General features: G+C 50.8%; 1 protein-coding gene across 5 annotated transcripts in view; it reads left to right on the top strand.

The window, feature by feature from the left end:
• TEP1 (telomerase associated protein 1) overlaps positions 1 to 25,240 on the top strand; it is a 37,910-nt gene extending 12,670 nt beyond the window's left edge. For 3 of the 5 annotated variants that reach the window (XM_078053429.1, XM_078053426.1, XM_078053427.1), the window contains 46 exons: positions 990 to 1,099; positions 1,607 to 1,697; positions 1,931 to 2,117; positions 4,445 to 4,613; positions 5,245 to 5,403; positions 5,583 to 5,660; positions 6,593 to 6,723; positions 7,027 to 7,086; positions 8,208 to 8,366; positions 8,966 to 9,142; positions 9,375 to 9,495; positions 10,089 to 10,213; positions 10,474 to 10,587; positions 10,682 to 10,799; positions 10,958 to 11,152; positions 11,268 to 11,443; positions 11,542 to 11,698; positions 11,813 to 11,992; positions 12,425 to 12,517; positions 12,814 to 12,946; positions 13,102 to 13,252; positions 13,491 to 13,624; positions 13,845 to 13,933; positions 14,199 to 14,313; positions 14,742 to 14,982; positions 15,180 to 15,303; positions 16,160 to 16,284; positions 16,411 to 16,510; positions 16,703 to 16,858; positions 17,002 to 17,214; positions 17,474 to 17,627; positions 17,730 to 17,942; positions 18,532 to 18,692; positions 18,932 to 19,045; positions 20,204 to 20,311; positions 20,678 to 20,810; positions 20,905 to 20,981; positions 21,089 to 21,221; positions 21,361 to 21,497; positions 21,643 to 21,767; positions 22,835 to 22,978; positions 23,120 to 23,219; positions 24,156 to 24,261; positions 24,367 to 24,572; positions 24,695 to 24,799; positions 25,021 to 25,240. In XM_078053429.1, the coding sequence (XP_077909555.1) occupies positions 990 to 1,099; positions 1,607 to 1,697; positions 1,931 to 2,117; positions 4,445 to 4,613; positions 5,245 to 5,403; positions 5,583 to 5,660; positions 6,593 to 6,723; positions 7,027 to 7,086; positions 8,208 to 8,366; positions 8,966 to 9,142; positions 9,375 to 9,495; positions 10,089 to 10,213; positions 10,474 to 10,587; positions 10,682 to 10,799; positions 10,958 to 11,152; positions 11,268 to 11,443; positions 11,542 to 11,698; positions 11,813 to 11,992; positions 12,425 to 12,517; positions 12,814 to 12,946; positions 13,102 to 13,252; positions 13,491 to 13,624; positions 13,845 to 13,933; positions 14,199 to 14,313; positions 14,742 to 14,982; positions 15,180 to 15,303; positions 16,160 to 16,284; positions 16,411 to 16,510; positions 16,703 to 16,858; positions 17,002 to 17,214; positions 17,474 to 17,627; positions 17,730 to 17,942; positions 18,532 to 18,692; positions 18,932 to 19,045; positions 20,204 to 20,311; positions 20,678 to 20,810; positions 20,905 to 20,981; positions 21,089 to 21,221; positions 21,361 to 21,497; positions 21,643 to 21,767; positions 22,835 to 22,978; positions 23,120 to 23,219; positions 24,156 to 24,261; positions 24,367 to 24,572; positions 24,695 to 24,799; positions 25,021 to 25,143 (6,320 nt within the window). In that variant the 3' untranslated portion in view covers positions 25,144 to 25,240. Of the gene's footprint in view, positions 1 to 989; positions 1,100 to 1,606; positions 1,698 to 1,930; positions 2,118 to 4,444; positions 4,614 to 5,244; positions 5,404 to 5,582; positions 5,661 to 6,592; positions 6,724 to 7,026; positions 7,087 to 8,207; positions 8,367 to 8,965; positions 9,143 to 9,374; positions 9,496 to 10,088; positions 10,214 to 10,473; positions 10,588 to 10,681; positions 10,800 to 10,957; positions 11,153 to 11,267; positions 11,444 to 11,541; positions 11,699 to 11,812; positions 11,993 to 12,424; positions 12,518 to 12,813; positions 12,947 to 13,101; positions 13,253 to 13,490; positions 13,625 to 13,844; positions 13,934 to 14,198; positions 14,314 to 14,741; positions 14,983 to 15,179; positions 15,304 to 16,159; positions 16,285 to 16,410; positions 16,511 to 16,702; positions 16,859 to 17,001; positions 17,215 to 17,473; positions 17,628 to 17,729; positions 17,943 to 18,531; positions 18,693 to 18,931; positions 19,046 to 20,203; positions 20,312 to 20,677; positions 20,811 to 20,904; positions 20,982 to 21,088; positions 21,222 to 21,360; positions 21,498 to 21,642; positions 21,768 to 22,834; positions 22,979 to 23,119; positions 23,220 to 24,155; positions 24,262 to 24,366; positions 24,573 to 24,694; positions 24,800 to 25,020 lie in introns of those variants that run through there. The other 2 variants (XR_013440616.1, XM_078053428.1) reach the window with 2 other exon arrangements.
• Positions 25,241 to 25,664: the final 424 nt, after the last annotated feature.

Below are 25,664 nucleotides of genomic sequence, written 5' to 3'. Positions count from 1 at the left end.
TACCCAGGAAAAATATCACACCTCCTAGTTATGGTTTCCCTTGTCTAAAAGAAAGGATTTTCCCAATATTTAACCATACAGATCACACCCCTATGGTCACTTAGTCCGTGTGTCGTATGGTACACGGCACATATGAGAGTTCAGGTTTGTGGAGGAAGAGTATGGGTTCCACAGTACAAGGACATCCACAGAGCCCCTCACTCTTTTTTGGTTTCTGCATAATGACTTACCAAACTTATCCTTGAATTATAAGTGGATTTAGAATTATTATTCAGTCTTAACTAAACTAACCATCTAAAATGGACATAGGCCTTAAAGACATTATTATTAAGAAACTATGATTTGAAGATGATACTAATATCACAGAACAAACGGACAATATGAAAGTGATGGGGTGAAATTCTGCTTTAGCGCAAGTCTTTTCATTTCAATGAAAAATAATGACTGTTTAATCAGATCTCACAAGAAGTTTGCCAGAAAACTTAAAAATTACCAGGAAGATTATTTGAAATATGAATTTACATACACTATTATTAAAGGTGAACCTTACCTTAGGTTATGTTGTGCCTCGAAATATTAACCCGATGATTACACTACATGTATACAATTTATAAATAAATAAACATACACTAGGAAATTTCATGTTTCACCATCTAAAATGTTTGGAAATCATTACTCTAGATTAGAGAATATATTTTGCCAGTTGAGCCCAATCTCGTGGCTGGACCAGCAGACAAAATAATAATAGGGGTTGTTTATTCAAACAGCAATCTCATAAACAGTGTTTAATAAATCTTGCTCCACACTTTAGGCCAATCCTGTTTTTATCTTTCCAGACCTCTAAAACATTTTGAGTAGGGTAGATCATATGTTAGTACCTCACTCCCTCCATCCTGAATTTTCTATGTGGCCTCTGAACTTCTTGCTCTGCTCTGTGACCTCTCTCACTCATCCTTTGCTTTCCTCACCCTGTACCTGACCTTCCACAGACCATGGGAAGCTTCCCTTCATGGCCATGCTTCGGAATCTGTGCAACCTGCTGCGGGTTGGGATCAGCGCCCGCCACCACGAGCTTGTACTCCAGAGACTCCAGCATGAGGTATGTGTGAGGGGCAGGGGGACTGGAGGTGGGTGCCGAGATGCTGCTGCATCTTCCTCGTGGCTGGGGAAGGTCATGGCCACGAGCTGTTTCCATGTGGGCTGTAAACAGGTATGGAGATATGGATAGGGGGCAGACAGATCTGGGGAGATAAGCCCCAGAGATTCAAGTATAAGATCTTCCCTTGGATCACTGACTTACCAAGAAGAGGCACTTTTGTGATGTAACTGACTTCAGAGGGAGTCTGATATAAAAGAAACCAGGCTCCTTCCATTACTTGCTCTCCCTTCTTTCCCTCTTCCCATATTCTCACCTGACAGCTTTCTTTTTTCTTTCTTCTTCTCCACCTTTCTCTGTATCTCTTCTCTAATATCCATTTTATCCTTCCTCACTTTCCCACAAATCTAATAGAGTGGTTATCTCCTATTCCTGGTCCCCGAGGCCCCTGAGTAGCTCCGCCCCCACACTCTCTGATATGTTGCTCATGACCCCTCCCTTGCTTTCCAGAATTCGGTGATCCACAGTCGGCAGTTTCCATTCAGATTCCTTAATGCCCATGATTCCATCAATAACTTTGAGGCCCGACTCAAAAGTAAAGGTATTATCATCTATCTTCTGAATCCTGTTTGTGTCTCGAGTCTGAGAGTAGATGAACTAGGAGCATTGGTATGTTTCAGCCTCTTGCCTTCCAGTCTCAGGGTGTGGGGTGGGCAGAAGTCAGACAATTGCCAGCTCAAGGGTCAGGGCTTAGGACAGGTATTGGTGGGAGGACATAAGGAGGGAACAGAAGCTGATAGACATTGACTCACTTACTTATCTGTCGCCACACAGCATTGCCACTGCCTTCCAATACAAAGCTGATACGTTCGATAATGACTAGAAATGCAAAAAAGGACAAGAATTGGACCTATCGGAGGTATCCTTACAACCCAAGTCGTCGGAAACTTCGGACAACAATGATGATACCGGTGATATATGAGCAGCTCAAGTGGGAAAAGCTGAAAATACAAAAGGCCGGGTGTGTGTGTGTGTGTGTGTGTGCACGCGCGTGTGCATGCTATGCTATCTGGGAACAAAGGGTGGGCAACAAGAGGTGTCCTTACAGGGCTTGGGAGTCATCTGGGAACCCCAGCTTTTATTCTGTGAAGACATGCTTGCCCCAGTGGCTCACTGTCTTTGTATAGCAAACCTTGCCTTTAACATTGTCCTATGGAGAAATCATGAGAAAAAAACTGTATTTGGGCCTCCAGTTTATTATCTGGGATTGTTTTATTGGTTTCTTTGGGTTCCGTGAATCTGTGCAGCATTCTCCTTTCTCGTAGTGTACGCTGGTGTTCTCTGCTCCTGCTCTGGTTCTGTGTCTCTTTCTTCTCCATGGTGTCTGTTTGTTCTTTTTGTTTCTCTCTCTCTCCGTCTTTACTTTCCAACCCATTTGCTTTCTTTCGTTCTTTCTTTTTTTTTTTGTTTATACATATAAAGATAGTTATCACCGAGCAGGCTCAGTCAGACATAAAACCTGTTCTTAGTCCCAGCACTCTGTCCTTTAGATGCTTCAACAGGATCTTCATTCAAGACAAATGCAGGGCTCATCTAACCTACTAATGAATCTGTGGCTGAAACCGGGGCCACTTAAAAGTCAAGCCTGGGGTCCAGTCCAAACAACATGCCTTCGCTGGCCAGTTCAGCAGCCACTAGCCACACTTGGCTATTTGGAACTGAGATGTGCCGGATTTTGAGGACAGTATGAAAAAGGATGTAAAATATCTCCTTCGTAACTTTTGTATTAATTACATGTTAAAATGAAAATTGTTTGATATGTTAAATCAAATGTCATATTAAGTTAATTTCTCCTGTTTATTTTTACTTTTTTCCTCTGGCTACTAAAAACTTTTATTAGTTACATGTGTGATTTTAGTTTTGTTTCATTAATTGTAACTTAATTCTATTGGATAGCACTGGTAGAGAATACTGAATTTTCTAGATTAAAAACATTATTATGAAAAAAATTTTAAACATGCACACAAATAATGAGAATAGTATAATGGACTCCCATAAAACTGTTAGCCACATTCAGTGATTATCTAGATTTTATCACAGTTCTTTTAGTGGTCCCTTTCTTCTTTTTTCTGGGAAGGTGTTTTTAAGAACAAATGCCGAATAATAGGATACATTTTATTTCATCCCTTCCTATTTCACATGTGTCTCTTAATACATTTTATTATGTAGTTAGAATGTCATTAATATACCTAATAATTATAATAATAATAATTGCTTGGTATTATCCTTTATTATCTAGTCCATATTCAAATTTCCCAATCATCTCAAAAGTATGATTTCACAATTTTATTCAAATCAGAATCCAAACAAGGCATACACATTACATTTGATTATTAAGTCTCTTATATCTATTTTAATATTTTCATTGTCTTCATGCTATTGACTTACTGTGGAAACTGGCTTCAGGGACCCTGCAGAGTGTCCCACATTCTGGATTTGTCAACCTCCTCATGGTGTCTTCTAACTTGTTTCTCTATTTCATGTGCTGAGGGCATTAACTCTGAAGGCTAATATAGCTTCAGATTTCACTTTTTTTTTCCTTGCAAGAATATTTCATAGGGGATCCTTTGTACACTGTGAGACCACCAGACTTTTTTTTTTTTTTTTTAAACCCTGTAATAAGATACAGGATCAGGAAGCACCAAAGATCTGGTGGTCCTACTCATAGTGATGCTAAGACTGATCCATGCTTTTAAGTGATTATAGCCTGATCTCTTCACTGTAAGTTGATGGTTCATCCATTGGTGATCTTTGCCTGAACCAGTTCTTTCATTAGCAGTTCTAGAGTGGGAGTTTTCTATCATTCCCCATATTTATTAGCTGGAACTCTAGAAAGAACCTGTCCTATTAACTTAAACTATTCGGTTACCCTGAAGTAAAGATTCTACTGGAAAGGTGGGATGAATGTTCCCTTCTTTCCTCTTTAATTTCCAGTTTTCAGAATAGGAGTTAGTATTTGTTCTTTAAAATATAATTAAAGAATATGGAGCAGTTAAGTCTTGCCTCATGAAGTAGGTATGGATTGATGTGGGAAGTGTGGCAAGTGATTTCAGAGAGTGAGTCTCCAGATGACTTCCCCTCTTCTGCCATGAGAATGGGTTAGTAGAGGCCTTTGGAATGGAAGCCCGGAAGCTCTGCCCCAGTCCCCCCTACCAGCCGTGGAGGCGGGCTGTGGCAGGGGTGCGAACGCTCAGTACTGGAGTGCCAAGTTCTCATCTTCCCGTCTGCCTCAAGGTGGCAAACAGAGAAGCCCCTGAGCCCTTCTGTCTGTGTCTTTTCTGCCGGCAGATGGGGAAAATATGATAGTGAGATGTTGGCTCGGTACCGGCAGGCCCTGGAGACAGCCGTGAACATCTCCGTGAAGCACAACCTGCCCCTGCTGCCCGGCCGCACCATCTTGGTCTATCTGAGGGACATGGGGACAGATGAGCTCTTTCGGAAGAGCAACCTACAAGGGGTAAAAAAAAAAAAAAGTTAAAAGGTGGGGATTAGTAGGATGCTGGGGGTCCTGAGAGCTATCCTGTTCCCAGACACGGTTTTCCCAAGGAAGTACTCAGAACTGAAATAAATGGCATGCATTTGCTTCTCAGTATCGGGTCTTGGTTCCTAAGGACAGTTCCTAGAATGTGGTCTCAAGCCTGTTCATGGATTATCATACTTCTGTATTTCACATTTGGCTGGTATTTAATTCTCTCTATATTTCTGTCACCAAAGTATATCTCATTTTTACTTCCCTACATCCCAGTGTTGAATGTGGGCAGGAATCCTGGCCCTTCTCCACCTTCCTCCCTGGCCAGCTCATCCTGAGAGCTGCTGAAGCTGTCTCTTCCTAACTGGAGATTTTGTCCCTTTTCCCCAACCAATGGAGGTGTTTGACCTCCAGGGCTGGATGGGCAATGGTGGGTTTCAAAATAGGGGAGCCTGGTTTCAAAATCCTGGCTGCCTTGACTGGCTTAGTTGGTAGAGCATGCAACTCTGGATCTCACAGTGGTGAGTTCAGGCCCCATGTTGGGCATGGAGCTTACTTAAAAAAAGTGGGGGTGAGGGGTGAGGGGAGCTGTATTTCACTGTGATGTTTGTCCAATCAGCCCCCCATAAACTATGTGCTGCTGCTGATTGGGATGATGATTGCACGGGCGGAGCAGGTGGATCTCTTACTGTGTGGAGGAGGCACTATAAGGACTGCAGTTCTTAAGGCAGAAGAAGGCATCCTGAAGACTGCCCGCACGCTCCAGGCTCAGGTCCAGGTCAGACACCCACCCGCACCATACAAAAAGGCAGGAAGGACCCGGTCCTGGACACAGCCTGATAAATCAGGAAAGGCTTGGATATAGATAGTTCTGAAGATTTCCCAAGCAAAAAGTGGTGTTTGTTGCTTACTGACCATCTCCCGTGCCAGCAAGGAACATGAGACTCTTTCCTTCAGGATTTGGGTGAAGAGGGTGAATTGTCCATGAACACTTTTGGGAAGTACCTGCTGTCTCTGGCTGCCCAAAGAGTTCCTGTGAGTACTTCCCAGTCCCTGAGAAACCCTTGCCCCCTTCTTACTTTGCCCTCCACAACTGATGGCTCTGATTTCTCAGAGGTTGTCTTTCAAACTACGTACCGTACCCACATCCACTCCTAGCTGGCTGTAGCACTCTACCCAGTGGTACGCTGGTAAATGCTTCACAACCAGCTCTCCGGAAAAGATAAGTCTTGGTTAATAGCATTTGCTAATTTCTGTGGTGTTAAATACTCCTATCATAGCTGAGTTCATCAGTGAACAGAGTTGGGAAGTGATGCTCAGTAGCACACCATTACATGGTATTTCTACGACATAGATACAACAGATGTAAATAAGACCAAGAGTAGATAATGGTAAAATGTAGTAAAATAATTAGGAAGTGATGAGTTTTGAGTATTTGTTGCCTTTATTTTTTATACAATTTAATGTTTAATAGTGGCCATGTTTAACAACTGGCTCACAAAATTCCTAAAAAATTACTTTAATATTTTTAAAAAAGATTTTACTTATTCATTATTCATTTGAGAGAGAGAGAGCACAAGCAGAGGGGAGAGGGAGAAAGAGAAGCAGACTCCCCGCTGAGCAGGGAGCCCGATGCGGGGCTCCACCCCAGACCTGGAGATCACGACCTGAGCCGAAGGCAGGCGCTTGACCATCTGAGCTGCACAAGCGCCCCCCTAAAAATTTATCAGTCAGCTTCTGTGAGCCTGAATGAGCCAGTTACAACACACCACCTCCCTTCCCCCACTTTCTTGCCCCTCCGTGTCAGGGTGTAGTGGTTTCCTCAATCCTAAATGCTCTCTGGAGAGGCAATTTCCATTCCCCTCAGAGCTGTCCTAATCCCCTAATCCCCAGGGAGCTCTTCTTTTGATATCCTGAGTTTATTAGCATTTCTTCTGTCCCTCTGCTCCTTCCTTTTCATCTTACAGGTGGACAGGGTCATCCTCTTTGGCAACACTATGTATAACAGACTGGTAGATGAGGCCAAACAGCTTTTCTGGCAGCATGTGAATTCCAAGTGCCTCTTTGTTGCTGTCCCCCTGGAAAGGACATATAACATGTAAGGATGCTCAGACTCCTTGTCCAGTGCCAGAAGATAGGTTTCCAGACTTCCTCTCTACCCCTACTGTAGTTGGGACACTCCCACTCACCAGGCACGTCCCTGTCTCTGGCTCTTAAGTACTAGAGCCTTCTCTGAAGTCTTCAGCCTAGCTCCATGCCCCTTTGTGAGGGTCCACCCCAGCCCTAGCCTAGCACGTACCCCTATTAAAAGTGCAGAAGTGGGGTATCCATCCTAGAGAGCAGTGACCCTGTGTTCCTGGCACGGTTTCTGATGGGTAGTGGCTGCTTCTTCCTTTGCCAGATTACCAGATTCGAATCCCAATAATGTGACACTCTCAGGCTACACTGACGGGATCCTGAAGTGAGTACAGAATGGACACTGAAGGGGTTGGGGGTTTTGTTAGAACATCTTTCAGAGATTACCTGGCTTCTACTCCCTTTACTTCTCTTTTTTTTTTTTTTTTAAGATTTTATTTATTTGCGAGAGAGACAATGAGAGGCAGAGAGCATGAGAGGGAGGAGGGTCAGAGGGAGAAGCAGACTCCCTGCTGAGCAGGAAGCCTGATGTGGGACTCGATCCCGGGACTCCAGGATCATGACCTGAGCCGAAGGCAGTCGCTTAACCAACTGAGCCACCCAGGCGCCCTTTACTTCTCTTTTTAAGCAAGATAGAAGCTTATTCCTCTTTTGCAGCTGTCCTGGTATAGCAGCAACAGTGCTAGAAGGGCCCAGCACCTTCTATCTTACTGCTCCGTCATCCTCAAATACTCTGCTTTCACCTCATGGCTCAAGACAGCTGCTCCAGCTCCAGCCCTCATTTTTATATGACATCTAGTATGAAGAAGGAAAAGGGACAGGGGAGGTTGCACTGTTTGCTTTTAAGGGAACAACTCAAGAGTTGGTCACATAATTTCTATTCTTTTTTTTTTTTTATTTCTGTTCATTGTTTGTGGCCTCTGTTCCATTCTTGATCCAGAGGAAGTCTCATGCTAAATTTATTTATAGACACCAAATTTACAGAAATCTTTTTGCTTTGTCTTTCTCTCCATGTTCTCTCATTTACTTGTTTTCTCTCCTACCTTTTCCTTTGTATGCCTCCACTGCCCCCAGCTGCTATTAGGAAGACTCGTGCCCATTCCTCCTTCTCCAAGGAACTTTTATGGCTGATACAGAGCTGATGGCCTTAATCTTTAACCTTTAATCTTAACCTTTGCCAGCCTAATTGCCCCTCGCCCAAAGAAAGCCCATGATAAGCATGCATAGCAGGAGGGACTAGAGCTGGGTTTCTTCTCTCTTCCTTCACCCCTTGGTTCTGCATTCTGATTTATTTTAAGTCTACATTCCCTGCTTATGGTTGTCTCCTTAAGGAGCTCCAGTTAACTGGGTGACCTTCCCTAGCTGTATCTTTGTCCCCTGCCCCCTTGGAAGATCTGATTCTGCCACTGGTATTCGCTCTTATTTATTTGGTCACATTTATGTCAGGTTCATTGCTGAGCGTGGGGCCTCCCGTCTTCTAGAACATGTGGGCCAAATGGACAAAATGTTCAAGATTCCACCACCCCCAGGAAAGACTGGGGACCTGTCTCTCCGGCCACTGGAAGAAAATGCTCTAAGCCCCTTGGCTCCGGTTTCCCAGCCTGGGTTAGTCTATGTTTCTTTGCCTTTGTGAATTGGGAGAGGCTATGGGCAGGTGGCTGCATTTCTGGCTGTTGAGATGCTGCTTGAGGTATGCTTCTGGTTTCCCAGGTAAGGATTTCTCTGACAGAGGAAATTGTCACATTGTGAGCATGCTCCTCTCTCTACTGGGGAAGGGGGTCAGACTGTGAGGCGGGCTCAAGGAGAGGGCTCAGGAGAATAGGTTCCGGCTTTCTCATCACAGCTTTGCCAAATAGTAGCTTGAATCTTGGGCTAGTTGTTTTTCATTTCTTAAAGCTTTAGTTTTTCGATTAGTAAAATAGAGATAATGATTGTGCTTTCCTCACCGTGTCGTCACGAGCACACCGTGGGCAAATAGTAAGTGTCTAATAATCAGCTGACCAAGGAGGGTGCATGAGAAATGGCAAGTAGGGTTTAAGCTCCAGGGCTCTGCAGTTGAGGCTCTGAGGCCCACTGGACACCCCCTGCTGTCCGTCATACCTTACTTGTGCTGCCTTGTGCTGAAGGGTGATCGCAGCCGCATCTGTGGAATTGGGTTGTGAGGCCCATCCCTAGACTGAGCCTAGGCCTCTGCTTACCCCCAGATGGCACAGCGTCCGGCTTTTCATTTCCTCCACTTTCCGGGACATGCACGGGGAGCGGGACCTGCTGCTGAGATCCGTGCTGCCAGCACTGCAGGCCCGAGCGGCCCCCCACCACATCAGCCTTCATGCCATCGACCTGCGCTGGGGCGTCACTGAGGAGGAGACCCGTAGGAACAGGTGAGGGGGCCACAGAGAAGAGGAGCCAGGTCAGGGACGAGGGGCTTGAGTGGTAGAACTGACATGGGTAGGGTGGAGGCTGCAAGGAAGGCTGAGGGCCTAGGGCAGGGGAAGCTCTTTGGATGCTAACAAGAGCAGCCTGTCTCCGCTTTGCTCAGCTGTGAGCCACGGCCCTGTCTTCCTATTTGTACCTGTATCCCCTGATCTGATGCCTCCATAACCATGTCTGCAGACAACTGGAAGTGTGCCTGGGGGAGGTGGAGAACGCACAGCTGTTTGTGGGGATTCTGGGCTCCCGCTATGGCTACGTTCCCCCCAACTACAACCTCCCTGACCATCCTCACTTCCGCTGGGTAAGGCAGACAGCAAGGTTGGAGCAGGGTCTGGGGAGGAAACAAAGGTTGGGGCAGAGGTGGAGAGAAGCCCCAGTGTGTCAGGAACCTTGGGACTATGGACAGGCAGCTCCTTGACACTTGAAGTGAATCCCAGGCAGAAGATTGTGCAAGTGGCCAAGTCCCAGATGAGGGGATTCCTTTGAGAAGTATCTTTCAGTTGGCCAAGGGAAGCGAGAGGTAAGAGGGTAGGTCTGTTTAGGTTTTGCTATCAGACGTATCTGAGTTCTGATCTCCCTTCTGTCAGTTACAGATTGTGTGACTTTGTGGGACATGGCTTATCCTAACCCAGCCTTAACTCCCCCATGTATTGAAGCGGAACGGTGGTGTCTATACTGCAGGGTTACTGTGAGAATTGGAAACCTGTTTTTAAAAATGCTCAACGCACGACAGGCATTCAATAAATGTTAGCTCTTAGCTGGGTTTTATTGGCTTGTGTCTGGGGGGAGGGATCATTACTGAGATGCAGGAGGCCTGGGACCTTTGCACATCTCGAGGGAGGGGTTAGTGTGACCCGGGACCGAACCCATCTGTCCTCTGCCTTCTCCCCGCAGGCCCAGCGGTACCCTCCAGGCCGCTCTGTGACAGAGATGGAGGTGATGCAGTTCCTGGACCGGGGCCTGCGCCTGCAGCCCTCTGCCCAAGCTCTCATCTACTTCCGGGATTCCAGCTTCCTCAGGTACCTGTTGTCGCCTCTGGGCCTCGCAGCTCGGTGGCCATATCTTCTCTCCCCAGCATTCAGAGTGTAGGAGGCAGGAGGCTGGAAGAGAGCACGGGGCTCAGAGAGCTGCCTCATGGCACCAAATCAGCCTTGCCGCTGAAGCCAGGAGATCTCCATTTGTGGAGTTTCAGGGAACCACAGCCAGGTCTGATGGTTGGGGGTGAAGAGAGGCTGGCGTCTGAGCGTAGCTCCACTCTTGGGTTATCTTTGGGGGTCAGCTCTGTGCCGGATGCATGGAAATCTGACTTTACTTCTGAGTCTGAAGAGGCTGCACATCGGATCTCAGAACTGAAGAGCTTCCTGAGCAGACAGCGAGGGATTACCTGTCGCAGGTGAGCTGGGGGAGGTAGAGAGCCCCTGCAGGGAGAGATGTGGGGAGGGGAGCCAGGCGCAGTCTGACTCTGCTTGTGCTCACTTTGCCCACAGATACCCCTGTGAGTGGGGGGGTGTGGCAGCTGGCCGGCCCTATGCTGGGGGTCTGGAGGAGTTTGGGCAGTTGGTTCTGCAGGATGTGTGGAATATGATCCAGAAGCTTTACCTACAGGTCAGCAGGAGCACCCATGGCCAGAGGAGTGGAGAGGGTATAGGGTGGTCTGGGTAGTCCTGGGTGGGAAGTAACTCAGTGGGGGCTCTGTGAGTTTTCAGGCCTGGGGGTCCTGAGGGCATGGAAACATTGTCAGTTACTGTCCCATTTGCCCTCAGCCTGGGGCCCAGCTGGAACAGCCAGCGTCCATCCCAGATGATGACTTGGTCCAGGCCACCTTCCAGCAGCTGCAGAACCCACCGAGTCCTGCCCGACCGCACCTTCTTCGGGACACGGTGAAGCAGCTAATGCTGCACCGAGAGAGGCTGAGCCTGGTGACTGGGCAGTCAGGACAGGGCAAGACGGCCTTCCTGGTACATAGTCTCAGAGCCCTGGGCAGGAGGAAGGAAACGTGTGGGCGAAGGAAGTGGGCCACATGGGGTCGTGCATGGAAAATGTGACTGTGTTTTCTCTTTGCTTTCCATGCAGGCATCTCTTGTGTCAGCCCTGCAGGCTCCCGATGGGGCCAAGGTGGCCCCCTTAGTCTTCTTCCACTTTTCAGGGGCCCGCCCAGACCAGGGTCTTGCCCTCACTCTGCTCAGACGCCTCTGTGCCTGTCTGCATAGCCAACTGCAAAAGCCGAGCGCCCTCCCCACCACCTACCGGTGCGTGTCCCCCATTAGCCCAGCCTTGTTGATGCCACGTGACGCCACCCATGTGTCTCCCTCTCCTCCTGACCCCAGTCCTTACCCTGCACACACAGGGGCCTGGTATGGGAGCTCCAGCAGAGGCTGCTGCCTGAGTATGCTCAGTCCCTGAAAAGTGGCCAAACTTTGGTGCTGATCATCGATGGGGCTGACAGGTTGGTGGGTCAGCATGGGCAGCCAGTCTCAGACTGGATCCCGAAGAGCCTTCCCCCGGTGAGTTCTGAGAAGGAGGTGGGGGTGGGATGCAGTAGTGGGGAAGGGGGCCTCTCCCACATTGTCCTTCTCTTTTTCCTTCTACCTCCTTCTCCTTTTGCCCAAATATCACAGCGGGTGCATATGGTACTGAGCATGTCTACTGATGCGGGCCTGGGGGAGACCCTTGAGCAGAGCCAAGGTGCCCATGTGGTGGCCCTGGGGCCTCTGGAGCCATCTGCCCGGGCCCGGCTGGTGAGAGAAGAGCTGGCTCTGTACGGGAAGCGGCTGGAGGAGTCACCTTTTAACAACCAGGTTGGATGTAGGCCAGGGCCGGTGGGTGTGAGGACCCTGTGCAGCCCTGCTTCTTCATTTCTGAAGGAGCTCTGTGCCAGGGGGAAGCTGTTGATAAGATAACTGGGAATCCTTATAATACCAGCCAGCCTTTTCCCCCTGGCGAATGGCCTCCCAGGGCCTGTCCCCGTGAGGGGAGGCGTAAGGCTGTGGTCACTGGGTGGGGTAGGCTGAACCATGGGAGCTTTCCAGAAAGGGGGGCTGGTTGGCAGAGCAGCGGAGGGAAGGGGTGGCTATGTTCTGAGGTGAGGCCATCAGGTGACGCCTGCTGGGGACTCTCAGAGGAGGCACTACCCTGCAGTGGGCTTGGCGCTCGGGGTGGAGCTCAGGGGGCTGACGGCTGGCCGTGGCAGGCTCTCTGCTCCCCGCGCTGAGTCCCCTTTGTCTTGTCAGATGCGGCTGCTGCTGGTGAAGCGGGGGTCCTCCCTGCCGCTCTACCTGCGCTTGGCCACCGATCACCTGAGGCTCTTCACGCTCTATGAGCAGGTTGGCTGGGGACGTAAACCCTCACCCCTCATTTTCTCAGTCCTAATCCACTTCCCATTCTTCATTCAGCTTCTTTCACCCCCATCCCTCTACTTTTCCTACCCTCATCCTGTGCCACCTTGTGATCACCATTCCCCATGCTCAGCTCACCCCTACCCCCTCCTCCCCGACCTTTTCTCTTCTTTTCTTCATCCTTTCCCACGGTTCCTCCTGCTGCCCACTCCCCTCCCCACAATGAAAGCCGCCTCTTCTCCTCCCCACTCACTGACTGAAGCCCAGTCTCCCTCCTCTCCCAGGTGTCTGAGACACTCCGGACCCTGCCTGCCACTGTCCCCCTGCTGCTGCAGCACATCCTGGGCACCCTGGAGCAAGAGCATGGCCCCGATGTCCTTCCCCAAGCCTTGGCCACCCTTGAAGCCACACGTAGTGGTCAGTGGTTGGGGTGGGATGGGAGACTGAGAGCGCAGGGGTTCGATGACATTGGCTCATTTGGGGTCTCAGTGAGTGGCGTGAGGAGGACCAGGTGTCATGGGAGGGGTATGCTGTGTGGTTTGGTGAGAGCCTCAGAGAGCTGGGGTTTTCAGGTCTGACTGTGGACCAGCTGCACGGTGTGCTGAGTGCATGGCGGATACTTCCCAGGGGGTCCAAGAGCTGGGAAGAAGCAGTGGCAGCTGGTAACAGTGGGGACCCCTACCCCATGGGCCCGTTTGCCTACCTCGTCCAGAGTCTGCGCAGGTACAGGTGCCCCCAGCTGAGCTCCCACCGACCCCCTGTGCCTTCCCATCTTTGAGCCAGGGCCCCATGTGATCCTTTCTTCATCCCATCCTTCCCTGGGTGTAGCCCCCGGGACCCGAATGGGCTGCCACTCAGTTTACCACTCTGTGGGTGGGCGTGGGAGCCCACAGCTAGGCCCGGTGCTCACTGACAGGCCTTCTGCCCTCCTGCCTGCCCTCTCTCCCTCACATGAGGACAGTCTGCTAGGGGAGGGCCCCCTGGAGCGTGCTGGTGCCCGGCTCTGCCTCCCTGCCGGGCCCCTGAGGACAGCAGCTAAATGCCGATATGGGAAGAGGCCGGGGCTGGAGAAGACGGCACACATCCTCGTTGCAGGTGACTGTAGCCCGAACTGGCCCGAACCGGCCCCGGGGCACTGAGAGTGGGGCCTACACCTGGAGGCCAGGGCCACCCACTGGTGCTCCCATTCGGCTGGCCCTCTTACCTGCCACCCCAGTGTGTGGATGGCTTTTGCTGTGACCTGTGGCATGCGATCTTTGGAGATGCTTTAGGGCTGAGCCCATCTTAATGTCTGTTCTGTGACCCACACCTGCAGCTCAACTCTGGAAGACTTGTGACCCTGATGCCTCAGGCACCTTCCGAAGTTGCCTACCTGAGGCTCTGGCAGATCTGCCTTACCACCTGGTTAGTCTCGAGATCCCATAGGCACCTTCTCCCAAGCAACTGCTTTGACTATTCTGAGACCCCAATCCCCCTTGACCACCACCACCGTCACCACTGCCATGACCCCTCTCTACCTTTCTCCGTCCAGTTTTCCTGCCCTCTTCCTCCAGGTCCTTTGTCCCAGCTCCTAGGTCGAGGTCCTGGCTGCACAGGCAGGGCCTAGAACTAGACTCTTCCTTCTCACCTGCCTCTTCACATCCTAATGAGTCCAATCTGACCTTCCCAGCTCCAGAGCGGGAACCATGGCCTTCTTGCAAAATTCCTTACCAACCTCCATGTGGTGGCCGCACACCTGGAACTGGGTCTGCTCTCTCGGCTCCTGGAGGCCCATGCCCTCTATGGTGAGATAAGTCAGTGGCTTCTCTGAGATATTGGCCTCCTGGGTGTGTTCACGGGGGGTGTGCTGGGGGTGGGGCAGGAGGTATAACGCAAAGAACAGTTAAATTTCTGTTCCAGGCTGAAAATGCCAAGAGGGTAAGCAGGTGATTTTCAGGGGGACCTTCTGCCCAGATCTCTTAGACCAAAGGTTCTCACAGGCATAAAATTACCTGGGAACGTTGTTCAAATTGCAGATCTCTGGGTCCCCAGATTCTGGTTCCCTAGGTCCAGAGTGGGGCCTAAAGCTTTGTACTTTTAACAGGTGTTCCTGAAGTAGGGCCAGAAGGCCTCAAGACTTAACATTTTAGACACATCATATGACTGTATTCGGTCTTGGGGTTAATGGGGGTCCAGGCTGGCTCCCCAGTGATGCTCTGCATCTTTTCCACAGCTTCCTCAGTCCCTGCAGACAGACAAAGTCTTCCTGAGGCCGACACTGCTGTGTTTCACACGTTCCTGAGGCAGCAGGCTCCAGTCCTCAGCCAGTACCCCCTGCTCCTGCCCCAGCAGGCAGCCAACCAGCCCCTGGACTCGCCTGTTTGCCTCCAGGCCCCACAGCTTTCCCGGCGATGGCGCCTCCAGCTCACGCTACGATGGCTGAATAAACCCCACACCGTGGAGGGCCAGCAGAGGTAAGGCCCATGGCCCCGGATGCTGGTAAGCCCGCCAGAGAGCAAGCTACAGCCCTTTCTGAAAGTGGAGAAGAAAAGACAGACCAGAGTCCCCATCAAGAGAGGGGGATTCAGGCACAGGAATGCAAATGTGAATTTCCGTTCCCTTCCTTCCCTGAATTCCTCATTTCCTTCCTTTCTTCCTATTCTTTCTCTAGCTCCAGCCTGTCTCTGGCAGTTTCCTCATCCCCCACAGCGGTGGCCCTCTCCCCCAGTGGGCAAAGAGCTGCTGTGGGCACTGCCAATGGGATGGTTTACCTGTTGGACCTGAGAACCTGGCAGGTAGGACACTCAAGGTGGGCAGAGTTTGCCTCCAGAAAAAGCCTCACAGACTGCCCTGAAGACCTTAGCAAGCCAGCCCCACCTGTTGTCACCCTGTTTGATTCAGCAACTTGTATTTCCCTCACATCAGATCAAAGGCTTGGTATTAAGTCAATCACGCCTTCCAAATTATTTGCTGCACACCTTCCATTCAAGGCTGTACTAAGGCTGTACTGTATTCAGCATTGCAAGGAACACAGGGCTAGGACTTCATCTTTGCCCACCAAGTGGTCAGCTTTGTTGAAAGATATGACATACAAGGTGAAAAGGAACCAAAACATAGCCATGTGACGGAGACAAGAGCTGAGTGCATTGGGTACTTCCAGGAGAACATGGGATAGGCAAGGGCATGCATTCCAGTTGAGTGAACGGCAGAGGGGAGAATGTTTCCAGGAAATTACTGGGAATGATTGCAGCAGAGGATGCTTCAGGGAAGGTAACAGCAGATTAGGCTGGAGAGGTGGGTCCCACAGCCACAGCCACTCCCTCTCTCTGCCTCCCACCCATATCACCCCCTACCGCCATGTATATATGCATGCATACATACAGCCCCATCAGAATCTTCTGTGACTTGAGGATGCATATGAGCTTAGGCATAGGGGAGAAGATGTGGCCCCACTCGAACCAAGGCTTGGCCTACATCTGGAGTGGGGTGCAAAGCTTTTCACTTTTAATAAGTGCTCCTGATGTGGGACCAGAGGGCCACCCTTTCTCCAGCCCGTCTTGCCTTGGCCTCCTTTTTGGTTGGAGCTTGAAGTAGCTGGACACTGGGGGTCAGGGGAATGTCCTGAGCATGCTTCCCTGCTCGTTCTCATAGGAGGAGAAGTCTTTGGTGAGCGGCTGCGATGGGGTCTCCTCTTGCTCATTCCTCTCGGACAGGGCCCTCTTTCTTACTGCCTTTGACGGGCTTCTGGAGCTCTGGGACCTGCAGCAAGGTTGTCGGTAAGGGGCCCCTCCCCCATGTCTTGGAGTGAGGGCCTTCCCTGCTTGTCGGGAGTCCCCCGGGGCAGGGGAAAGAGGTGGGAGGTCAGGGGGTCGCAGAAGCCTAACTTTGTCTCCCTGGGATAGGGTGCTCCAGACCAGTGCTCACCAGTTCCAAATCACCGGCTGCTGCCTAAGCCCAGATGGTCGGCTGCTGGCCACCGTGTGCCTAGGGGGATGCCTAAAGGTAATGACCAAGGGGCAGTGGTAGTCAAAGTGGCCCTAAATGCCAAGTCAGCCCCGTGAAGTTGTTCTCTTCGTGTGGCAGAGTTGCTGACTGCTTGGCCTGGGGAAGGCCTTTCCTGCTGAGGGCAGGGGACTGGACAAGGTGGCCTCCGGGACTGAGAAGTCAGGCATCTGTCTCTCCTCTCTCCTGCAGCTATGGGACACAGTCCGTGGGCAGCTGGCCTTCCAGCACACGTGTCCCCGGCCCCTGAACTGCGTTGCTTTCCACCCAGAGGGGCAGGTCATAGCTGTAGGCAGCTGGGCTGGCAGCTTTAGCTTCTTCCATGTGGATGGGCTTAAAGCTACCAAGGTGAGAAGGTCCTGTGTCGCCCTGGGGGAGGAAGCCCAAGAGGGTGGGAGCGGAAGATATGGGATGACGGATGTCCACGGTGTTTCACTTTGGGTTTGTGTTGAGAGTAGGTCCTCACGTTCCATTTCTACTTCCTCGTGTAGGAACTGGGAGCCCCAGGGGCCTCTGTCTGTACCTTGGCGTTCAGTGTGCCTGGGCGGGTTGTGGCTGTGGGTCGGCTGGACAGCATGGTGGAGCTGTGGTCCTGGCTCGAGGGGGCACGGCTAGCTGCCTTCCCTGCCCACCATGGCAGTGTGGCTGCTGCCGGGTTCCTGCGCGCTGGGCGCCAGTTCCTGACGGCTGGACAGGATGGCAAGGTCCGGTGGCAGAGTGCTGGTGGTGGGTTAGGAGGAGGGGGGAGGAAAGGCCTATTTGGGTGAGGGTGGAGCCTTTGTGGGGGAGACTGTGGAGGAGCTTCGCTGGTGCAAGCTGCAGGGAGAGGGGTGCGGTGTATGCATGGGCCGCCCTCAGGAGAAGAGAGGCAAGGACTTTAGGGGGGAGGAGGACTTTAATGGGGGTGGCTATCACTCTGGGGGTGGAAGTGGTATGTCTTTAAGTCCTGTTCTTGGCCCTCAGGTTCAGGTGTGGTCTGGATCTCTAGGTCGGCCCCGGGGGTGCCTAGGTTCCCTTTCTCTCTCTCCTGCCCTCTCTGTGGCTCTCAGCCCAGATGGTGATCGGGTGGCCGTTGGGTACCGAGCAGATGGCATCAGGATCTACAAAATCACTTCAGGTACTGGAGAGGGGATGGGGTGTTCGAGCCTTTGGAAAGAGCCTCCCCACCCTGAACTCCCTTTCCACGTGTCTCACTCTTTGGTTTTTCCACATGCCCTAGGTCCCCAGGGGGCTCAGCGTCAAGCACTAGATGTAGCAGTGTCTGCACTGGTCTGGCTAAGCCCTAAGGTGTTGGTGAGCGGTGCAGAAGACGGGTCCCTGCGAGGCTGGGCTCTCCAGGAGAGTTCCCTTCAGTCCCTCTGGCTCTTGTCCAGATACCAGAAGCCCGTGTTGGGACTGGCCACCTCCAAAGAACTCTTGGCTTCTGCCTCAGGTACTGTTGGGCAGTGGGCAGCTTCCTTTTAAATATGCTCATACCTTTCCTCCATTTGTATGTGTATGTGTACAGGAAACACACGTAATTATTTTTACAACTTTCAAAGTGCTTTTAAATGCATTTCTCTTGCATCATCAGTCTGGACTGTTTCTTCTTGTTTCCAAACCCTGATTCGGGGACCTCTTTGTAATCCTTGTAATCCTCTGAGTTTCTGCCCAGGGGGAGACTTTGCTGTGTATAGGGCTGGGTTTCCCTTACGAGGAGGAGAGAGATGTTGAGGTGAAAATGCAGAGTGGTCTTAGTCCTCTCTAGGTAGGAGACTTGGTCCAAGTGATAGTGGTCACTTGAGAAGGGGAGGGTCTGGAGGTGTAGCAGGGAGTTAGACAGCTGAAGAGCCAGAGCTGGGAGTGCCTAGTGTCCCTGTCCTGAGACCTCATATGATGACTGACCCTTGTCACTCAGACTGTCTGCAGCCTGTGACTCACTGTCGTCGAATATCATGCTCACCCGTGATTGCCTTTGTCCTTGGGGTCCCGTCTCACTTCCTCTTTCAGGGGCTCTTCCTTTCTCCCTCTTCCCAATGCAGAAGATTTCACAGTGCGCCTCTGGTCAAGGCAGTTGCTGACGCTGGCACAGACAGCAGAAGACTTTCCCTGTGGCACTGAGCTCCGGGAACATGAGGCTCCCGTAAGCTGCTGTAGCTTCAGCACCGATGGACGCAGGCTGGCCACTGGGGGCAGGGACCGGGTGAGCCACGGGGGTCCTCCCACCTTGAGCCCACAGCCCCTCCGGGTCCTGGATTCCTCAACAGTCCATTTCCCACGGCTCCTGAGGCATGTTGCTTTGCCACACCTCCTAAGCTGCTTCCGTCCACCATCCCTTCCTTGATACTCCCTTTTCCCTTAAAATTTCTTGCCGGAAATGGCCCTGATGTTCCTGCCTCCCTCCTATGGTCCTGATTGCTCCGTCTCTTGGGACCTATCCAGAATCTCTTCTGCTGGGATGTGCGGATGCCCAAAGCCCCTGTTCTGATTTGCTCCTTCTCTGCCTGTCACCGTGACTGGGTCACTGGCTGTGCCTGGACCAAAGACAACCTACTGGTAAGGGAAGGGGTGGGGGTGGGCAGAGCTCAGCAGGGTTCCTGGGGGAGGACCACGCTGCCCATGTCATCTTGTTTCTGACACCCATTTATAATAATAGTAATAGCTGACATATATTGAGCACTTAGTACGTGCCAGGCATTGAAGTGAGCTCGTCATATGTCTTGCCTCATTTAGTCTTTACAACTCCCTGTAAGGCAGACGCTACTACTATCTCTATTTCACAGACAAGGATCTTGAGCCCAGATAGATTAAAGAACATTTCCAAGGTCATGTAAGTGATGAGGCTGAAGCACTAAACATAAGAAAGCCCACACTCTTAACAAGAATACAGAAGTGTCTCCCCAATGGTTTAGGGCGCCCTCTGCAGTTAAGGCTACTGCTGTGATTTCTTTGGTCCTAAGGCAAAAAAAAAAAAACCCTCAAATTATGCACTCAAGGTTGGTGAAGCCTAGTTTTCCAGTGCAGAGTCCCCACACTTCTTTTTTTTTTAAAGATTTTATTTATTTATTTAACAGAGAGAGACACAGCAAGAGAGGGAACACAAGCAGGGGGAGTGGGAGAGGGAGAAGCAGGCTTCCTGCAGAGCAGGGAGCCCGATGCAGGGCTCGATCCCAGGACCCTGGGATCATGACCTGAGCCGAAGGCAGACGCTTAACCGTCTGAGCCACCCAAGCGCCCAGTCCCTGCATTCTTAAGAAGAGATGAGAAAGGAGTGAGAATCAGTTGACTAGAGTTGTCATAGTCTGCTCTCTACCCCTGCCTTCTCGGCAGCCGGATCTTTCCTTGGCATTGCAGACTGTTCACCTTTGTCTGGGTTTGTTGACTGACAGTATGTTAGTAACAAGGACAATAGCCACTCTTTATGCAGTGCTCATATGTACCAGGCAGTCCTTCCTGTAGGTGCGCCAGCCCCACATCAAATAGCTACACTGTTATTATCCTCATTGACTGGATGAGAATCCTTATAAGGCGCAGAGAGATGAACTTGCCGCAGGTCATAAAGTAAAGAATGGTGGAGCTAGGATTTGAACCCAGGACAGTCTATGTTCTTAATCACAAGCCTTAATGCGCCCACCCCGCCCGCCCACATTATAAACCTACAGAAATGCTGGAGGCCTGCTGATAATCCCGCTCCTCTAACCTCTGACTGTGCAGGTCTCCTGTTCCAGTGACGGCTCTGTGGGGCTGTGGGACCCAGAACGGCAACAGCAGCTTGGCCAGTTCCTAGGTCATCAGAGTGCCGTGAGCGCCGTGGTGGCCGTGGTGAGGAGGCGGTGCAGAGCTCACTGGGGGCCCTGCGAGGGCTGAGGAGGCTTTGGGACCCTGGGTGCATTGGGTATCTAATCTCAAAGGCAAAAGAAGTATAAAGAATGAGATGCCGGGGCCTGCATTAGAGCAGGATGAGGGTATTGAGACGGAGGGTTGGAGCGAGGGGAGGGAGAGGGCAGCTCGGTATCCGGACCTCGTGCAGGATTACAGTCCTGAGCCACCCAGCCTGTGTCCCCGGGTTCTCCGCACTCTTGGACATCTCCTAAGCCTTTAGTGCTCAGCCCTCACCTCAGTGGTAGGAGTCATACTCCCCACGTCCTGCTCAGTGCGACTTTGCTCTGATCCCGTGCTCTGGGGCAGGAAGAACATGTGGTGTCTGTGGGCCGAGATGGGACCTTGAAAGTGTGGGACCATCAGGGCGTGGAGCTGACGAGCATCCCTGCTCACTCGGGACCTATCAGCCACTGTGCAGCTGCCCTGGAGCCCCGGGCAGGTAGGGAAACGTCAGCTCCCTTTTCTTCCCTTCTCCCCCACCCCCCACCCCCCGCTTCTCCCCTTCTTCTGACTTCATCTCTGTGCCTTATCAGCTGGGCAGCCTGGGTCAGAGCTTCTGGTGGTGACTGTTGGCCTGGATGGGGCTGCACGGTTGTGGCATCCACTCTTGGTGAGTTCCCTGAAAGGACTGGGGTGGACGGAGTGGAGAGGGCAGAGCGGGACAGCTTCCTGTGGCATTGACCCCCCTGCTGTCCCACCTCCATCCTCTCCTCCTAGGTGTTTCAAACACACACCCTCCTGGGACACAGTGGCCCAATCAGTGCAGCTGCAGTTTCAGAGACCTCAGGCGTCCTGTTGACCGCCTCAGAGGATGGTTCCGTACGGCTCTGGCAGGTCCCTGAGGAAGCAGGTGCGTGAGGCATGGAGAGAGGCAGCGTATGAAAGAGGGCTGTGTTAGTGGGGCCATGAAGGTCAAGGGTGGCCTGATATCTCCTCTCATGTCCCAGCGGTGGTCCAGCTTCTAATGCATCACTTCCTTCCTTCTCCAGATGACACATACACGCCCAGGAGTCCTGCAGCCATCACCGCTGTGGCATGGGCCCCAGATGGTTCCGTGGCAGCGTCTGGGAATCGAACTGGGGAACTAACCCTGTGGCACAAAGCTAAGGCTGTGGCCACAGCACAGGTGAGTTGGGGCAACCTCGGTGCTTGTCTGTGTGACTTCTGCCCCAGCTGTGCATGGACTGGTATGTGCATAGATGGCTGGGAAGGGAAAGAGGGTTAAGCCTGGCTCCTCAGGAAGACTGAGACGGACTTGTTATGCTCACAAGGCTCCGGGCCACATCAGTGCTCTGGTGTGGTACTCGGCACACACCTTGATTGTTCTCAGCGCTGATGAAAAGATCAGCGAGTGGCAAGTGGAACTGCAGGAGGGTTCGACACCCGGAAATTTCAGGTGAGATGGGGCAGCTGGGTTAATGTGATACGTCGATGGTCTCCTTATACCCGGGATTTTGTGCAAATCACCCCACCTCTACTTCTGAACTAGGTCAATAGGATGTTAGTTAAGTGGGAAAAAGTCCTTGGGAAATTGTTTTTGGCTCCCCATCATGTCAATTTAAATAATAATTATCAAGTGCTTACTTTATGCTAAGCTCTGAGCCAGGCTGTGTGAACCAGATTGAAATTACCTTTTAATTTAGGAAGCACGGTAGAGGAATATGCACTTAAGTAAACCACCAGCAATCAGCAGAGTGGTTAGTGCTGTAATGAAGAGAGAGGTCTATATAACTCTCAGAATTTGAGAAATTTATAAAAAGAGTTGCTATTTGAGGTTGGGCTTTAAGGATGAGTAGGACTTTTCTGGACCCATAAGGGAAGGGAATGGTGTTTCAGGAAGAGGAGGTGGTATTAACCAAAGGCAAGGAGGCATGAGAATGCATGGTATATTCTGGGCACAGCTGAGTAGTTGGGTTCTTGGTGAGAGTGGGGGCAGGGGGGTGGGGGAATTGGATTGAAAAGATAAACTGGGGGCAGGCTGCAGAGGGCATAGTGCTAAGGATTTTGAGAATAATTATCTGCAGTTTAGGAAGAGGACTCCAGTGGCAGTATGGAAAATGGACAGTAGTAGAGAGAATTAGAGGCAGGGAGACCACCTTCATAGCGTTGCTCTAGTCCAGGGAAGACATAGTGTGGGCCCCGAGCCAGGCAGGGAGATGAGAAGGAGGGATAGAGATTTCGGCGTGTGTTGGCAAGTAGAATCCACAGTGCTTATTGATCAGTTGGAGGTCAGGAGGGAAGGAAAAGACAAGAAGGTTAGAGATTCCTCTTTTGAGCAGGTAAGGGGATGGTGATAATGAATACTGATACAAGAAAAACAGAAAGAGGAAGAGAATTTGTAGGGAAGGTCATTGATTGTGTTCTGTACTTCGCTCCTGAGGAATTCATGGGGAGCCGAGGAGCCTGAGAGAGGCGGACTAAAATAGGATCTTTCTTTGTCCCTGTACCTTTTGTGAGTTGCAGTCTTCACCTGAACCGAGTTCTGTGGGAGGACTTAGGCTTCCTGACAGGTGTGGCCCTGGCTCCAGACGGTCACTCCCTCCTCTTGGCCGATGCGGGTTTGCAGTTACAGTGCATGAAGCCAGGGGATGCTCCTTCTGTAATCTGGTAGGATTCAAAAAGCTGTTTCCTCTCAGGCTACAGAAAAAGGCAAAGTGGGTTATGAACTTGGGTCTAACTTAGAACAAAACACTGGGGTCTTACAGAGAGATGTTCACACGTTCAGCCTCTTTCTTTCTTGTAAACCAGGAGCAGCCACTATTCAGAATGTGCTATGTTATTGTCCACCCATCAAGACTATGGTGTGTTTGTCCTGCAGCCAGCGGAACCTGGAGGCCTTTTTTTCTTAGTAAGTCCTATGTGAGTGTGTGTTAAAACATTTGTCCAGGGCCAATACTTTTAAAACCCTGGGGCCGTGATTGAGGATAAGAGGAAGGGAAGGGCACTGGTTCCAAATTCCTTTCTCTTCCGTCAACCGGAGCAGCTCTACTTAAGAGCATTCTATAGCGGGTTTCAGCTTCCCTATAAGATTTTATTGATACAAAAAAGGATTCCAGTGTTTAAAAAAAATCATGGGAAACCATCAACATAGGAGTTTTCTTAATTGCATTTTTTCTCATGTCTCTCTTGTCTTGCCACTGCGAGTACTAGTGTCTGGAACAATACAGACACATCTCGTAGGTGTTACGTTGGGTGAAAGAAGCCAGACACAAAAGAGTACATACTATATGATTTCATTCAAATAAAGTTAAAGAACAAGCAGAGCTAATTTATGGTGACAGAACTCAGAATATTGTTAGCCCTGGGGGTGGGGGTGCTCTGGTATTGACCGGGAAGGGTCATGAAGGCATTTTTCTAGGGTGATGGAAATGTTCTACATGTTGACCTGGGCAGTGATTGCATGGATGTATACATATGGAAAAGTTCCTTGAGATGTACATTTAAGATGCGTGCACTTAGGGATGCCTGGCTGGCTCAGTGGGTTAAGCGTCTGCCTTTGGCTCTGGTCATGATCCCAGGATCCCAGGATCGAGTCCTGGGCTCCTTGCTCGGCGGGGAGCCTGTTTTTCCCTCTGCCTGCCACTCCCCCCGCTTGTGTGCTTTCTCAATCTCTCTCTCTCTGACAATAAATAAATAAAATCTTAAAAAAAAAAAGATTCATACTCTTTACTGTGTCTAAATTACAGTTAAGAAATTGAACAGCTGAGAGCCGAAAACTGTTGCTTTGGCTGGGTAGGGTCAGGTGCTATGAGGAGGCTAAACAGAATGGGCCACTCTTTCGTAGAGGCAGAAGGAGTCAGGGGACTTTGAGGAGAACCTTGAGTTTCAGCTGGACTTGGAGAATCCTACTGGGACCTTCGTGTTGGTAACCCAGGCCAAACCGGAATCTGGTGAGTGGGATAGGAGGACCTACAGAGTCTGGAGATGCCTTGTAGGGAATGGTGGGTCCTTTGAAGCCGGAGACCCAGCTCTAAGCTCTGTGCTTGAAATGGCAGAGTCCTCGTTTTTGTGTGCCAGCTCTGATGGGATGCTATGGAAACTCGCCAAGTGTACCCCTGAAAGAGAATGGGAGACAGGCAACCTCTGGCAGAAAACAGAAATGCCTGAAACCCCAACTCCAGAGACAGCCTCATCTGTGAATGACAGAAGCACAGGTAGCTGGTCCCCACCCCCACGGCTGGCGACTCAGCAGCGCAGGAAGGTGAGTTGGAGGGATGGGTCACAAACAGAGGGGAGGAGGCTCTCGGTCTGACAGGTGGATGCTTCCTCGACCGAGGAGGGCCCACTGAAAGCTCACCACATCCCTTCTCCTTCCCCTCCAAGATTCACTCGGGCTCTGTCACAGCCCTCCATGTGCTGCCTGGATTGCTGGTGACAGCTTCAAAGGACAGAGATGTTAAGCTGTGGGAGAGACCCAGTATGCAGCTGGTAAGTGTGTACGTGTGTAAGGAGGGCTAAAGGGATTCCACAGAGAGCAAACTTGGGCAAAGAAAGTACAAAAGAGCAAAATTCTGTTTTCTCCTATCCTTGCTGTCATGCGCAACTAACCTGTTTCTAAATAAAAGGCATCGCTGCGAGAGAAAAACAAGTGAGTAAGGACGCCCTAGGCTTGTAGCCCTCATCTCGCTGTCTCTCGTTCCCCATTGTAGCTGGGTCTGTTCCAATGCGAGGCGGCTGTCAGCTGCCTGGAACCTTGGCTGGGCCCCGACTCTGCGCTGCAGCTTGCAGTGGGAGACACACTGGGCAACGTGTACTTTCTGTCCTGGGAGTGAAGATGCACCACCCACTTGTGCTAGAGATGCAAAGCCGGAAGATACCAGTGGCTACTTTCTTGATTAAAATTTTTAAAATAAAGTGTCAGAAAATCTCCAGTGCAGTCCTGCCTGTGTTCTGACATGGATGTGGATCAAGAATACGACATTCTCATGTTTCTTTTCTGATTTAACATCAGTCCTTACTGGAACCGCAAGAAAGAGAACCAGCTCTTTAATAGATATTCTTTGAAACCAGGCTTTAGAAATCTTGTGTCATTTGCTGGCCCGAGGGTCCTGAGACGCCATTCCTGACGGGGAGGAATGAGTGATGTTGGCCAGCGCTTAGTTGGAACAGAGCGCTGAAGAAATCTCACTTGGTCAAGAAGTAATAAAAGAAGGAAGCGTGAGTTGACAGTGCCCCCCAGGCAGGGCATTTAGAGAGAACATTAGGTTCCTCCCATAGAAACAGCCTCTTCTGTGCAGAACTAACTGCCCAGATGAGCGGTGAGAAGCCGGGGCGCTGAGTAGAACCAGACTCC

The sequence above is a fragment of the Halichoerus grypus genome, chromosome 8 (genome assembly GCF_964656455.1).
Source record: "Halichoerus grypus chromosome 8, mHalGry1.hap1.1, whole genome shotgun sequence".
In the NCBI taxonomy this organism is placed as follows: domain Eukaryota; kingdom Metazoa; phylum Chordata; class Mammalia; order Carnivora; family Phocidae; genus Halichoerus; species Halichoerus grypus.
This window is presented reverse-complemented; position numbering and strand designations above follow the sequence as displayed.